Raw genomic sequence first — 15,987 nt, forward strand, 5'->3', positions numbered from 1 at the left:
TATTGGTCTTCAGTTTTTCCTTTACTCAAATTTACACAAAATTTTACATATACGACATCAATGCATTACGAACAAATAGATATAGAATCCAAGGTCTCAAGAATCAAATACTAAAGATTGTATAGCTAGTCAATCAAATGACTAGACACGATCAGACAAAAATTTGAAAATAAGGAATATAAGATTCAACAAAACTGATATATTTAATGACATCAAAGCCATGTCTAGGTCTAATCTAAGGTCATCATAGTGGATGAGATGAAAATGTGTCGAGGAACAATGCGAAACTGCAATTAGATGTAATGGGAAGGCAAAACGCTGCCCACTAATATCGCACCACGTCCTGGAGGCAATCGTAGAAATGTGACATTTGGATCTTTTCTTTGCCAGTATATATGGCTTCTGCTGCTCCACCATCTTCCCCTTGAGCAGCCATTTCAACAACCATGTAAAGCTTCTTGATAGGCATCTAGAGAATCAACAAAAATAGATTAGCTCAATTTATCTTGTCCATCAGAGATACAATTTTTCTAATAGCAAGCTTGTGGCCAGACTACATCTATTTGACAGTTGCTTTCTATCATAACTTTTTTCACTAATGTCTACCAGTATAAAATCTTACAAGTTCCCTTTATTTTGGTCTAATTACCTCCTTGTTGCTTGGACGAGCAGATAAAGAGAGGTTGAATTTTACACTTACATCATTTAATGCCTCAGCAGCGGAATCCACATCATCAGTTGAGAAAACATTAAGTTGCTGTAACACCTGCAATGAAAGTTCAATCATTAGATAGAAAGAGGTATGGTTCCGGTTGTGCAAATAGGAGATTCAGGAAATTTGAATTGCACATTATAAATTAACATGGAGCAGGTAAAGAGAAGGATTTCGAAAACAGAAAACAACCTACCCTACCATACCCTAAAAATTACATTTAACATATAAAAGAAACTACCCTACCCCACAAAGAATTACATTTAACATATAAAAGAAAACTCACCAGATAAACAACTTCGAAGCCAGTGAGAGAAACAAATGACCAGAACACTGAACATGAACTTAATTTCTACATCAAAAAGCCACTTGTCCATTCTCAAAATGGGGTTTACATGCTTAGTCATTGCTTAAGCTTTAAGCTAATGAAACCTTTCAAATTCCAAACTTATTACTTTCTTTTAATGAAAGCAAGAAAGAACGATACATTTAAGCAAGATCCTTAGGACAAAAAAGGTAGCACTAGAAAGAAAAGAGACTTGATTAAGACAGTTTAACTTGAGTATCAAGTACAGAAAGTAAGAAAAACCAAATTGCGATCCTCCCAGTTTTAATTCAATATTGTACAATTTCAAAGCATGTTACCAAACTCGTGGCAATTTTAAATTCTCTTTCCTACATTTTGCACATAAGAAGGTCAACTGCACTTGACTGGTAGAAAAAGCAGATATTGGTAGCTGCAGAAATGAATGGGAATAAGGACTCCAATGTACCTTTTTAGCGTCTTCTGTTTTTAATGTTGGAACATGGAACGTGACAGAGAATGCATCTCGAATGCCAATTGAATCTAAGAAATTGACCTCACTTGTAGTTCCAATCACAAGGATTTTTTTCCCCTATAAAGATTAGATAAGAAATAAAATAATATTAGAGGAGCTGAGAAGCAAAGGAGAGTTATATCATGATGCAGTCTACAATGTAACTAAACCTACTTGAAGCAGGAGGAAAACATATAAGCCTAAATTACCAAAAGTGCGGAATTAACTAATAGAGAAGCTAAAAATTAATGCTTACAACAATAGTCTGCTCGAACAGGTAAGAGTTATTAACTTCATAGAACTTCATAAAAGCGTATTGTCATCACTTGTCTTCTAAAGAGTTAGTATAAGGTTTCATGATTGCAGTTTAGATCTGAACACATTCCCTTTAACTGTAATAATATCTTTGTTATTGCCTGAACATGTCAAACCACGAGCTTTGCCAGGCCCAGATAGGCCCGCTCACTTACAGACCAGCCTGTAAACTGGACCGCAACAGTGTGGCCCTGTCCTCATGCTATCACACCCTCCTAGGCAGGCCGGTCTGGTTTTGGGGTATGACCCGAAGGTTAACTGCGGCCTATGTACAAACTAAAGGAAAAAAGTAAACTTCCCAATTTGAATGCATAATCAAGGCAGAAATCAGATTAACCTGCCTTCATTAAGAAATTTCAGCCATAATACAATGGAAGCAAAACTAATTAATTCTGCCAATTGATTATTGCCATTTGCCTCTATCAAAACAAAGAAAATTAATTGATTCTGAGTCAGTCTTGATTTAATTAAGACAGCACTTAATGCTATCTTGATTTAATCAAGGCATAACAATTACCATCTCAATTAAACCAAGCCATTAAGCTGTATAAATTTCAGAGAATTTGATTTTAAAGAAATCAAAGACTAAAAACAACCCGGTTGGCTCTGGACCTGCCGCTTTTGGATGGGCCAGTGGGCTGGTCCAGCATGGGCTTAGAGAGAATAACCGGTCCGGCTCCAAATCGAACCAATAGCCCGGTCGGTCAATCTCAATAATTTTTCGAGGTCCGTGCCAGTTCATGCATTCTATTATTGCTCAAATGCATTCTCAAGTACCTTTTTGTTTTTCTCTTTATCATTCATACTGTGCAGGTCCCTCTTACAAGAAATATCAACTATCTTACCAATTTTGTTGGTTTCACACAAAGCAAATGACAATCTCTTTCGCACTTCTGACAAAAATCATTTACTAAAGAAAGAACATCTTGCTTCCAGCATCAAAACCAGAGCAAAAATAATAACAAATTAAGGGCCAATGACACTTGTTGTCCCTAAACTTTCCAGAGTCTCAATTTAGTCCCTGAGTTTCAATTTCAAGTTTTCAACGCATAATTACCTCAAATTTGGTCACAGTGTCATCCACTATGCAACCAGCTGTTGATCAACAGGTGGAAAATGAATCGAGTGAATAGTGTATTCTTGTATTCTAAAGTCAGTTGGCATAACTAACCCTCAGAGATGACCCAAACTTTTGAACTCTCAGAATATTTGAGACATAACTCGGTGTTATCACAGAGAAAAAGTAGCATAAAGCATCCTTTCAATAAGGATTCAAATTAACTATAGCCTTTACTGAAGCCTCAGTATTCAGAAGTTACCTTCGGAGGAAGCCGTTTCATGAGCACCAACAATGTCTGAGAAATCAGATTTGAAAATCGGGGTCCAATGGCAACATACTCCAATAGCCTGCATGAGCAAACAGAGATTAGACAAGAATGCAAAAGAACAAAAAAATATATATATATTCTTCTAGAATCAAAAGTAGCTACCTTTCGATATCATCAAGGATAATTATGCTTAATGGTGACTTATAAGCATCCTCGAATACCTATCAGAAAACGTATCACGTGATATACCTCAACTCTATACATAGAGCATATAAGTTACATGTATCTAAATGTGACAAAATATATCTATCAAGTAAAAAGATTCTAGAGTACACTTCATGGCACTCAATAAGGACAAAATGTCCATAAGATGAACAAGGTAAACTTGAGAACATTAAAAAGATGAATAGCCAAATTGAAGAGAAGGCTTAGCCCATTGTATCTGTAGATATTTTTGGAATCATATAGATGTATTAAGATAGAAGGCTAAATAGAATCAAGATATCCTTTCCAAAGAGGGTGAACTGCTAGATCAAAAAATGGAGGAAAGTTTATGATTCAGAACCTTGACTATCTGAGCGCATTTACTTCCTTCACTAAGCCCAATCATCGATTCGGCAGATATCTAACAAACAAAAAAATTTAAATCAGGAAAATATTAAAAATAAGAATATGAGAGGAAAAAATGAACACAAATATGTAGACGCTCAGCATAAGCATGCAAAATCACTTACAATCTTGACATATGGAAAATCGCTATCAATGCCAACAGTTGCTGCCATCGCAGTCTTACCACTGTCACAGGCAAATAAAATTTAGAAGATTATTAGCAATTAACACATTGAAACCAAAATAAGACAATATTTACCTGCCACTTGGACCTTCGAGAAGACAAGTAACAATAGGGCTTCCTTGACTGACTTTAACTTGTTCAGCCAAGAGCATAGTTCTTCTATATATGTGGTCATGCCGCTCACCACATTCCACTACACCATTAAGTCTGAAATACATAATAAGTTGATTATCTCATTTTCCGATACAAGAGCCCATTATGAAATTTAATGGTAGTCGGATATAAACACAGGAAGGCAGAAGCGCCCAATTAACAACACGTGGTGGATTGTGAGAAATATTACATAATCTACCCAATGTTTGAAAAGGTGTAATTGGGAACCAAGGTGATTTTCCTTATGAAGCGAAGCGTAAACCAAAAAATGTCAAAATTTTATTAAAATGCAAAATAAGCTCATAATAAATCATAAGCAATCTTCAAAATCCCTATAGAACGATTTAAAGAGTGCAAACAAACAAAAGAAAAATATATAAAGGAAATATTATTTTAGCTGGTGAGGACAGTTGACTATTCCAAAAGTGGTATACAAGAAACATAATTTTTTAGCGGGGGCATTGGACTATTCTCAGAAATGGTCAATCAAAAATGGCCCTTGAATTGGATCACAAGGTCGTCGGTTAATATTCCATGAAAAGTCATATGTAGGTTGTGTGATAATTTGATTGACATGCCTCAGTATTAAGAGTGTTAATGTAAAATTTATCTTGCAGTAACAGACTAATAGTAAATATAATACAAAGTCTATTGTACCATTAAGTTAAAAATTCTCCTAATTAAAAGGAGCTCATGATAAAAGAAAAAGAACTCCTTTGGTTGAGTAAATAAACCTGCAACGCTCAAGGTCATCAGTAGAAGCTCCAAATGCTGGAATTACTTCTTGAAGGGCATTCAAAAAATCATCCATGGTCACTTTTATGCTCTCCTCATCCACTGTTCTGTTAAGATCATCCAGACTTAGTTGCCTATTTAAAGCATATGAAACTGCACTTTTTACGACGCCTTCAAGTTCTGCTCCACTATAATTTTTTGTTCGAGCAGCTGCATACAAAAGGGAAAGGAATGATAATTGAAGAATTTCATTAAAAAATTATGAGAGGTATATTGTACGTTCCTCTTATACACGTTGGATTCCTAAATTTACGTCAGAACAAACAAAAGGAGAAGTCTGCATGTATTAGAGGTTATATTATATAGAGGCTTCCCTTCATAGTATTTATTTATATCTATGCTTGGTACAACAATATTACTAAGTAATAGTTAAAAGTCAACATGATCACAACTAAAGGACAAGCACCTACTTTTTACTAAGCCTACTCTTGCAAAGCATGCATTAAATATACAGCCCCCAGAGTTTAAACTATTACCGCACTCAAGGGTTGCTTTTCACTTTTCAGCAAACTTAACCAGAAAAAATAATAAATGTATTATACTATTCACAAAGTATGCGTGTTCAGGACCTCAGCTGGGAAAGGGTATAGATAATCAGTGTCTAATATATTGCACTGACCATAAAATTTAATATTTACGTGAAGATATTTGATAAATAATTAACTTATACATAATTAGATGCCATTTTGTATGGTTTTTTTTCCATCGAAATTTGTTTGCCATGAAAATGAAGACAAAAAGTTAAAACCATAACATATTTAAGAATTCATGAATCCCTCCCAACCATGTAGTTATGTCCAGACAAACATGGGCGATGACACCCTTGAAGGAAACATAACATATAGAATCATATATTTTCATGGCAGTATTTGGATAAAAGAGTCACAAATCTTTTACTTTGATATATAATACATTGCTTCTTTTCTTTGCTCCGAATAGAAAAAAATGTTCTATATGACTCTCATGTCTTAATGGTTACTACAAGTTCTTTAAAATAGTGAAAAGTGAGCAATTCATCATATCATGAGGACAAGGCTAGTAATGCCTTTTGTGAATTTGTTATGTGAGAACAAGTAATTTCCTAAAAGCATATAGGATTTATATAGATAAATTTCAATAAAGAAGAAAGCAATCTAAACAAGAGAAGTGTTTGCTACATGACTTCATGATGTTGGACAATGCTACTAGAAATGCATCATTACCACTAGTTTTAGGATTTAATTATTACTAGTAATGAGATTCCTAGTAATTATAGGATTGTATAAAATTTGTTATTTTGTTGAAAGTAAGTTATTATTTTTTTATTCTTTTCAGAAATTAATTTCTTTGACTTAGTCCACATGAATTAGGATATAACCTGTTCTTCCAATGCCTACATAAGAGGACTAAAGTTGTTTGTAATCACAATTCGTTCATTATTATTCAAGTTATTATAGGCAATTTTTTAGTTTTTAGCTTTTTCTAGTTTTTACAAGATTCGACTTCTGCTACGGCACCAAAATTGGTATCAAAACAAGGTTTTGCCCTTGGCTGATGGCCACCTACGGTGGTCTTGGCATGCATCCTCGCAACGATTTTTAAAGGATTACAAGATTACCAATATCCGTCAAGAATCTAAAATGAACGATGAATAGATTCAAAGATGCTGTTGACAAGAGTTTGCAGTCTTTGACTGATATGAATGTTGGTCTCTTCAACAACTCAAAACACAGCAATAGGTGTCTAGAGACTTTTCTCGAGTCCTGGCTAAGAATGAAATCCTCACAAGGTGGCCCTATAAATTTTGGAACATTTTCCTCCTAATTGATGAATTCTCTTTTTCAACAAAACTCGAGGAATAGTTTTTATTTTTTCCCAAGTGGAAGACATTCATGTAAGACAATTCTACTAGAAATAAATTTATAACTACTAATTTTAGGATTTAATAATTATTAGTGGTTAGGATTCCTGGTATTTATCTAATTGTATCGGTTTTGTTATTTAGTTGATATGGTTTATTAAGAGAAAGTTATTAATTTTCTAATTCCTTTCAAAGTCTACTAAAATGAAGAGATTACCACTTTTTCCAATGCCTATATAAGATGTTAGACTTATTCGTAATCACATCTCATATTCATTATTATTCAAGTTATTCTACATATTATTCTGAAGTTTTTTTTAGCTTTTTTTTGTTTTTACAATATTCAACTTCTTTTGCCACACCATTTCTGAACCCTAATGGGAATAAATAGCATTTGAAAAAAGTAATGGCCCATTCTTTACCCTGTAACCTTCAAAGAAGTGAACGGAAAAACCAACATTTTCCAGTTTAAAATAGGAATCTAGAAATAAAAATATCTTTTTTTGCACCCAGGATCCATTGCAATTGTCAGAACATAAAATTTGATTCAGCAATATAAAAATATTAGGAACTAGGTAGTAACTAATGACCACATCAACGGATGATGTAACATGGGAATCACATACCAAGTTCTTGCAAGTTTACATCTGGAGCAAGAAAAGAATTTTCTTTCATCTTGTTTGTATGAATATGGAGAATTTGTAAACGACCATTCTCATCAGGAAGGCTTATCTCCACTTGGACTTCCAGGCGTCCAGGCCTGAAGTGTGAAAAAGATATATTATTGCTTTTCAGAGCAGTAATTTTATCAAATCGAAAACATATTATCTCATTGTAAATTAATCGCTTTAAAAATGTGAGCAATTTTAATTGGCTAAAAACACCACCTTTAGCAGTAAAAACTGAAATTATGAATTAAATACAGAAATTATAGTTACCTCAAAAGTGCTTCATCGAGCAGATCTTTCCTGTTTGTCATTCCAATAAGTAAGACATTATTCAAGGCCTCCACACCATCTATCTAAAAAAAAAAAGAAAAAAAAATTGTAATCATCAATTAGTAAATGGTGCACCAGCTACAAATAGCATTCAGGTCAAGCTAAATCTTCCTGCCGACTGCAACAGAAATCATTAATATACCTTTGTAAGGAGTTGGTTAACAATACTATCATGTACTCCAGTCCCATCTCTAGTAGAACCTCTAGACTGCAAAGTCAAATGGAAGCATTAGCGGCATATTTAATCAAGTTTTTTAAACAATATAAAACTAGTTGATTGGAAGAAGACAATTGTATAAATATCACACTACATAGGAGCTATATTTGGCTTGCAAAATCACAATTCCATAGAAGGATTTTGCTCGTAATAATTATAACACAGTAATGCCTAGAAAGCCTTGTAGATTACTAGCATCAGAGGAGGCTTTTATTAAAATTACTTCTGAAAAGAAACCAAGTGAACTCAACTTAGTAAATGGATGCTTATACATATTCGGGCATAAATTGAAGAGAACTTATAAATGCTTGGATCCCAATTCAACATTAAGTTGAATGTTGGGCAGTCATTAACTTAAGAACGAAAGGAAGAAAACAATAATATTGTTGACCTATGACTACAATGTCAATGACCAACATTCAAAAGTAATGTTTTTGATGCACAACATATTTTTCTGGCTATCAAATATAGAAATTAAATCATTCCACAATCAACTCAGGTTACGCAATATCAACAACGCTCTACAATGTTGCCATCCTCAAAAACAGAACAAAATGCAATCATGTAATAAAAGGTATAAATTCACTTCAGATGTCCAACCTTACAGATTGCATCAATTTCATCAAATATGATAACATGCAAATCGCTTTGGTCACCTGAAAAGATGAAGATGAACAAAATTATGCCAAGGACACAACATAGAAAGCAAAATTTTCTTTGTAAGATCATTACCTTTGGTTCTTTGATCTTGTTCAGCATCAGCAAATAAATCGCGCACATTTTTCTCAGTTTCCCCAACAAATTTGCTCAACACTTCAGGTCCATTGACAATCTAGAATTCCAGGGTCATTAAAATAAAAATAAAATAAAAAGAAAGTTGGATGTTAATAAAGGAAAGAGCACAGCATTCACCTCCAAATGTAAACAAACCAGGCAATGGGAACCTCTAAATATCATAATCACAAAGTACCAAAGGACATCAAATATTCTTCACATACCACACAACAGATGCACCATATTAATTGAATCAGTATCCCATAAAAATGTTTGCTTCATCGGTAAAGCAAGCATAATATGTTAAATATAAGCCGTAATATAGAGAGAGAATTTGCAGTATAAACAAAACTAAGCAAGGCTGTACATGTACAATTCTAGATAAAAGCAAATAGTGTACTAATTGGATTCCATACATGTACTAAAGGAGAAACTTTCAGTTTTGATGTAAAAAGTGGAACTCGTTATTAAAACTGAGACATCGGATTCTCTATTCAACAACTTCCAAGCATTTTTGTTGGTCCTTCATCCTCTTATCGCTTATTCTTACTTTATTAGGACCACCAATGGGACTGATAATGTGCACTTAATTAGTTACATCATAGATTTCCAAACCTCTCAACAGATCACTCTCTATCTGTATGTGAAACTCAACTAAATACAAAATGTTCATAAATATCAAAACACTTTCAGAATGAACTTAGTAAGATGGGGAGGAAAACAATCTTACATCTGCAATTGAGCGATTAATATCTCAAAATAAAATATAGCAGCATCTTTGAAACAAATATTCATCTATGTACCTTCGGATCCTTCCCGTTTAACATTTTTCCAATCTGGCGAGCCATTAAAGTCTTCCCAGTACCGGGGGGTCCAAAGAGCAGCATTCCCTTAACGTGTTTGATTCCCAGTCTAAAAAATTAGTATATTTAAGTTAGCCAAGGAAGCAAGTGAACAAATTGTAAATTGACAAATTTTGTTTACAACAGTGGAGATCATACTCAAAACATTATAATCACAAAACTTCAGAAAATGTAGACATACTTAGAGGTTACATGTGGAGGGAAAACTCTCGAGGCAAAAGCCCTTCGAAAAATATCAGCAAACTCCGCGCTCAAGCCTCCTATACCCAAAGACTCAAGGTTGAATTCTTTTTGCCTAAAGATGTTGCTGCTAGCAGCTTCACGCTGGTTGACAATCTGCATTAACTCAGTAAAAATCACAGGATAAGTTTCTCTGTTTAGCACTATATGACATATACTTATAGCCATATATTGCCCAAAACTGAAAAAGGACTGAACCTTTATTCCGCTTGAGCTTGATGCTTCAAAAACAATATATGTATCATCTGATATCATCCCTCTTTCAATACTGTTTGATTTTTCTTGTTCCTCCATACTTGCCTGATTGACTGTGAAGATGTATCCATTGCCATGATACTCAAATGTTACCTTTTGACCAGTCGTCATAATCTGCATAAGAGCATGTTTGCTATGTCAACCAAAATGCATTCCAGTCACAACTAGAAAAACAGAGCAGTCAAACAGTTTCAAGAGTGAATATAGTCATTCCCTAAAAATATAAAAAAGTTCTTTAACAAAATCTCAAGACATGTCTGTGAGAACACAGGGACCTTTCTTTGTGTTTGAGTAAGAGAGTAAGAAACCGAATGGTGCTTGACTCTTAAACTGATCTTGAAAAGGAGTTACACACCAAAATAAATGCTTTTGACACTTTCATACAGTCATGAAAACAGCTGTGACTAATGGACGAATCAAATGATTGAAGAGTTGGAACCGGAGTTCGTGCCCTTCATATTGTTAAAAACTTACCTTTATGTTTTATATCCCAAAAGTTAGAAGGCAAAACATGATAACAGAAGATTTATCATCAATGACACCTCAAATTTCTAAAATATGGCAAGAATCCTAAGTTGGTACAGTTCCTTCTGTTTCTTGGATGAAGGGAGGATGAAAATCACATGAAACGTGACATAATATTCCGAGAGCAATGGTCCTCAAAAACTTCTCAAGTTTCAGAATAAACCGAAACAAGAGATCTAGATCAATAAGGAGCAATGGTGTTCTAGTAGTTGCAAATGGGAATACATTGTGAATAAAAATGAAATAAATATTTCAGTAAAATCTTAATCTTGTTGGAAGTTATATACATAGCATTTGATTCATGTTAGATCCATGCAACCAAATATAGGCACTAGTTTCTTCTCCAATCCCTACCATAAGCAAAAAGCCTTATGGTTCAAGTGTTGGAATGCTAGGAGGCTATTTAAGTAAAGAACTGCCTACAAGAATGCATATCAATGGAAAGAACGAAATAGTTCGGTCAAATCTTAATATTGTAGAATACTATACATACTTAACACTTGATTCATGTAATAATAGGCATTAGCTCTTTTGTTCTATCTCTGCCATAAGCGAAAAGCTTTGCAGATCAGCTGAAGTGTTGGAATGCTAGGAACAACCTTGGAAAAACATCTATGCAATTGGCAATTTCACACAAACTTCTATAAGGCTACAGAGAGAGAGAGAAAGATGCAGCGCTCACCTGGTTGATATATCTCTTCCGAATTTGCTGAGACAAAAGAACGGCATCCACCTACAAAGGTAACATACTCTGTGTCAAGTTGATTGGACAAAAAGCACAAGGGTAAATGAACTCTTCATCATAATTGATAAGCATATGCCACAATGGTATGTGATACCAAATTTTTTAAGCAACGTTCTCATCATAAATGATATGCAATCAATTGGAAATGTTATGACAGACAGATAGGATCCAGGAGTCAAAGATTTTACCTGTTCATCTTTCCCTTTTTTCACAAACTCCAACTCGAGAGTAAGCAAAGCAAGATTGTAATTTTCAGGTGGTGAGAATCTACAATCAGTAATAGATTGCCACAAAGGCATGGATGAGGTGATGAAACAATATTAAAAATTAACAATTACACATAAGAAATTGAAACATCAAACCTGTTGACAGATACTAGGTCATCAGTAGACACTTTAGCCTGGCGACGATGAATGGCATTAAGTGCAATACGGCCGCCAGGAATAGCTTCATGGCCAGTACACCATGGTTAAGGCATTACAAAACATTAAGCTGAATCTTAATAATCCATCGTCAAATATTCAGATTACAACTTAGCTATATGCAAAAGTATACCCTGAGAAAAAGCAATTCATATGTACTCCTTAAACAATAATAAAGCATGAAGAGCCTATGGATCAAAAAATTTCGCACATCTCATGATTCAATATTCAATCTTAGAGTAATACGAGCGATAGGTGATTTCTTGACTGGATAGAGTAAGTCATTAATCAACGAATTCAAATTAACTAGGAAGGTCAGCGTAAGTTTAAACAAAAGTAAATGTGGATTCACTCAAATCTCCAACATTCCAACGGGGATTATCATCTCCAAAACCAAATCTTTCAAACAATACTTCATCCAAATGAGTCGTCTTAAAACAACTGATTCCCCATCTCAAACAAAATTAAAAATCAGCCTACATTTTCAACAATTTCACATCATTCACCATACCACAAATTTTGCTACTTAGTTTAGAAACCTCAAATAGGTCCATTCCTAAACATTATAACACAACGCTATAACATCTGAAAAAATGTGATCGCATGTTGCGTGGAAAAAAGCTAAGCAGCAGCAAAAGGATATGCGACGGAAAGAACGAACGAATCGGCGATAAGAGCGAAGGCGAGTCTGGATCCAGGAACAAGAAAATTGCGGAAATCGGCGGGTGAGACGTAAGCGAAATTGGTGTTGACGAGATCTTTCGCCGGAGTGTTCGTCACGATCATCGTTGATGATCTTCCGGCCATTTTCTAGCCTCAGCTCGATTTCGCTTGAGAGATCTATATGTATAAAATCAAGTGGAAATTTTTTTCTCAAAACTGATCGTAAACCTTGGAGGAAATAAATTGTTGAAGGGGGTTTCGCCAGCAATTTTTCGAAATGCCCTGTAAAAGGAAAAAAAAAAAATGACCAACATTATAATCTCCTTAAATATTTTTACTAAAAATTAACTTCTTTTTTTCTTTTTGAATTAATTAAAATTTACACTACTTGATCAAACTAGGGGTTTGATCAGTTTTCAGCTCAACCCGTTCTGAAATCGACTGGTTCGGTTTGGGTAAATTAGAAGGTGTATTTAATTGGGAATTTAAGATGTGAACTTTTTAGAGTGATGATTTTCATAAATTTCGTGAATTTTATATAGCTTCATATAGAATTAGTGGAATTATTTTCTAGACTTTCATATACTTTTATTTTAGAAAATTTATAAATTTTTGGAAAATTCAAAAGATTTTGAAAACATTCGTTTAAAATAAATTTCACGTGTACTAGTGTAATAATATAAAATTTTCATATATGAGGTAATTTTTCCACAATTCCAATTTTCCTTCCATTTTTCCCGTTCCCAATGCGTATATTAAAAATATTTTTAAAATAATAAAAATGTAAGATCTTAATTAAATAAATAATAACCAAAAATAAAAATATTATTAATATATCATACCTTTAAAGAATAATAAAAAATTAATATATTTAAATTTAATTATAAATTAGTCTATGGCACCGTTTGATTCTCATTTTTCTAAGAATGAGAAAGAAAAATATAGCCGTTACGGTGACCCATATAAGAGATAAAAAATCAAATATAATAACTTGATGTGATGTATAACGATCATATTTTTTATTTTTATGACCAAAGAATGAGAATTAAAAAGGGGCTATATAACATTTTATAATCTTTTTCATAAAACATGAATGAAAATTTTTTTATAAGAATGCGATTTATTATTTCATAGAAAATAGAGATAAATAAGAGAGAGAAAACTAAAATAGAAACATATATAACTAGTAAAAAATATAATTTTAATCATAACTCTAATATTTGTATAAGGGAAAATGAAAGAGAATTATTGAAAGAAAAAATACATATTAATTTCTTTTCTTTTCTTTTTTTTGTGAAAATCTCCCAAAATCTTGGAATTAATGATAGATGAATTTTGAGATTTTATTTTAATACTTTATGCTTAAAAGTTAGTATCCTAAAGGCTTTTATAAAAGTTTATAAAATTGTGATGTATTCAATTAAAAATTTTTATGTCTCTTTAAGTCTTAGGGCACATGGATGGGGTTGGACATACCATCGATCTCACAGTGATGAGTGCTTCTGTGCAGTGACGCTCTTTGCTAAGAGAGCCGAGGCGATCTTCAATTGCCATGCAGCAGTGCTACCAGCACCCCGCAGCCCTTTATAGCGTCGTTGTCCGAGATCCATGCGATAGCAGCGCGGCTCTATAGCAATATTGTTTTGGTGGTTTGCTTGGTTGTTTTGGTTGTTGGTAGTTTTTTTGTTTGTTTGCTGTTTCAAATGGTGGTGGAGGTATAATAGTCATGGTTGCGGTGCAGTGTTGGTGGTGGAGGTGGTTGTTGATTTGCAAAATTGTAGTGCCGATGTCGATGCTAGTGAGGTTGTGGTGATTTATGAAGTATGATCCGTGAATATAAATTAGTGATGTGCGACTTACCTCACTGCAATTGATCGAGCCCATATAAACAACACAGAGTTTGGATCTCCCACTTCCTTCTTGCGGTGGTCAAGGTATGGTAGGACGGGGCGGGGTTGAGAGAAAGATTGTATATAATTGTGTGTGTAAGAGATGGAGTTATTTGTTTGTATGGGTAAAGACTGAGTGCCTTTTCAAATGTAGAGGGGGGGTTTTTCTAAATGGTCTATCGCTATTCATTCTTGTCAAAATGTCTATAATACCCTTAATGAAATGGCTTGCCATATTTTGCACAAAATATCCTAATTTATTGGAGTAATTCCAAACTTCTTCTATTTCTCTCATTTCGAATTTTAATATATAGTTCCATCCTTTGATCTAATAAATTAGCATAATCTGTAATATAATTGTCATATAATTCTTTAAGATTATCATATTCCTTAGATGATATATTCATAGTTTCTAGTTGAGAAAAAATATTTTTTATCTTTTCTAATAGTCTTTCTAAAAGATTATCTAATCCTTTAATTGTATAGCCTGGCATCATTTAGATAATTCCTTACAAGCTTTATGAATAATAATAATATGATAGATAAGTTTTTTGCAAACATGAAAAGTTATAATCTCTACGATTCTTTTAAGATATTAGAAGAATTCTTTCTAAATTTAACAAAGACAATAATTTTACCTTACTTATGATTTTAAATCTGTATTTTTAGAATTGAGTGACCTTCAGGCTCTGAATCTGCAAACTGCTCCCTCAAACAGCCTTTTGCCTTAATGGGAATTCTGCTATTTCAGTTTCTTACCCTTACTGTATCTTTTCTTAGAATTAAGAATAAGGATCTTATTGGGATAGGAAGTTTAGAAACTCATATTTTTCTGATATCAAAAGATTGAGATTTTATTTCTATAATGATTTATACAAGATTTTTATTGTATACAAGGGGTTTCCAGAAAAACTGATTTTAAAGAAAGCTTAAGGAAAGCGAATGGTTTCTAACTCAAGATGATTCATTCTTTCCCCGAAAACCTCTATTTATAGATGACTCAAACTTACTATTATTGATCTAATATATCATTGCATACATCAGAATTTGAAAAGGCTCACATGCCTCTCTATTCTTTTCCTCCTGGGGTCTACATTTTCACATGCATTTTTTGCTTTTTCATCAAAGGGGCATCTTTTCCTCTATTATTGTCTCTCCATCTTTAGCTCCATATGCAGTTGGTTAGATGCTTTGGTAGTGGTAGGTCCCCTTCCATTCATCTTTTGTCAATCTTTTTAATCTTGTCTGCATGTGGGGCACTCCCTCAATATGCACGATTCTTGGATTGTTGTAGGACTTTCATTAATTTGATGAGTATCAAATTTCTGGATATATTCTTTCAAAATAGTAAATTTTTCTTTTCCATTATTCGTAAGAAGTGTCCATTCTTCATATTGACACAAGCATCTGAATTTTTTATCATATAAGTTCTTTGCAATGTTGTAAAGAACTTTCATCCCCAAAACTCTCCGGGATTTTATCCATGATCTATTGATTTTTGGCAATGGTTTATTATTTCGGCCAACTTCAATCTGAAAATCTCGGCCAACATATCCAATTGTGATAATATGTTCAGCAGGATAGTATATTCTTCCATCAACCTCGGGACTTATTGAATAAAATTTGATATAAATCGATCTCC

General features: G+C 33.6%; 1 protein-coding gene across 1 annotated transcript; it reads right to left on the reverse strand.

Moving 5' to 3' along the window:
• Positions 1–61: 61 nt before the first annotated feature.
• LOC111375918 (vesicle-fusing ATPase) lies at positions 62–12,745 on the reverse strand. Its single transcript, XM_022998836.1, has 21 exons — positions 12,437–12,745; positions 11,734–11,829; positions 11,560–11,638; positions 11,309–11,359; positions 10,045–10,215; positions 9,788–9,942; positions 9,547–9,655; positions 8,702–8,801; positions 8,570–8,625; positions 7,895–7,960; positions 7,693–7,775; positions 7,381–7,514; positions 4,854–5,064; positions 4,042–4,173; positions 3,908–3,968; positions 3,739–3,798; positions 3,336–3,394; positions 3,165–3,252; positions 1,486–1,608; positions 701–766; positions 62–469 (listed from the first exon to the last, which is right to left on the reverse strand). Exons 1-21 carry the CDS (start codon positions 12,598–12,600, stop codon positions 326–328), a joined length of 2,208 nt encoding a protein of 735 aa, XP_022854604.1. The 5' UTR covers positions 12,601–12,745; the 3' UTR covers positions 62–325.
• Positions 12,746–15,987: the final 3,242 nt, after the last annotated feature.

This window comes from Olea europaea, unplaced genomic scaffold (assembly GCF_002742605.1).
Source record: "Olea europaea var. sylvestris unplaced genomic scaffold, O_europaea_v1 scaffold1431, whole genome shotgun sequence".
Classification (NCBI taxonomy): Eukaryota; Viridiplantae; Streptophyta; class Magnoliopsida; order Lamiales; family Oleaceae; genus Olea; species Olea europaea.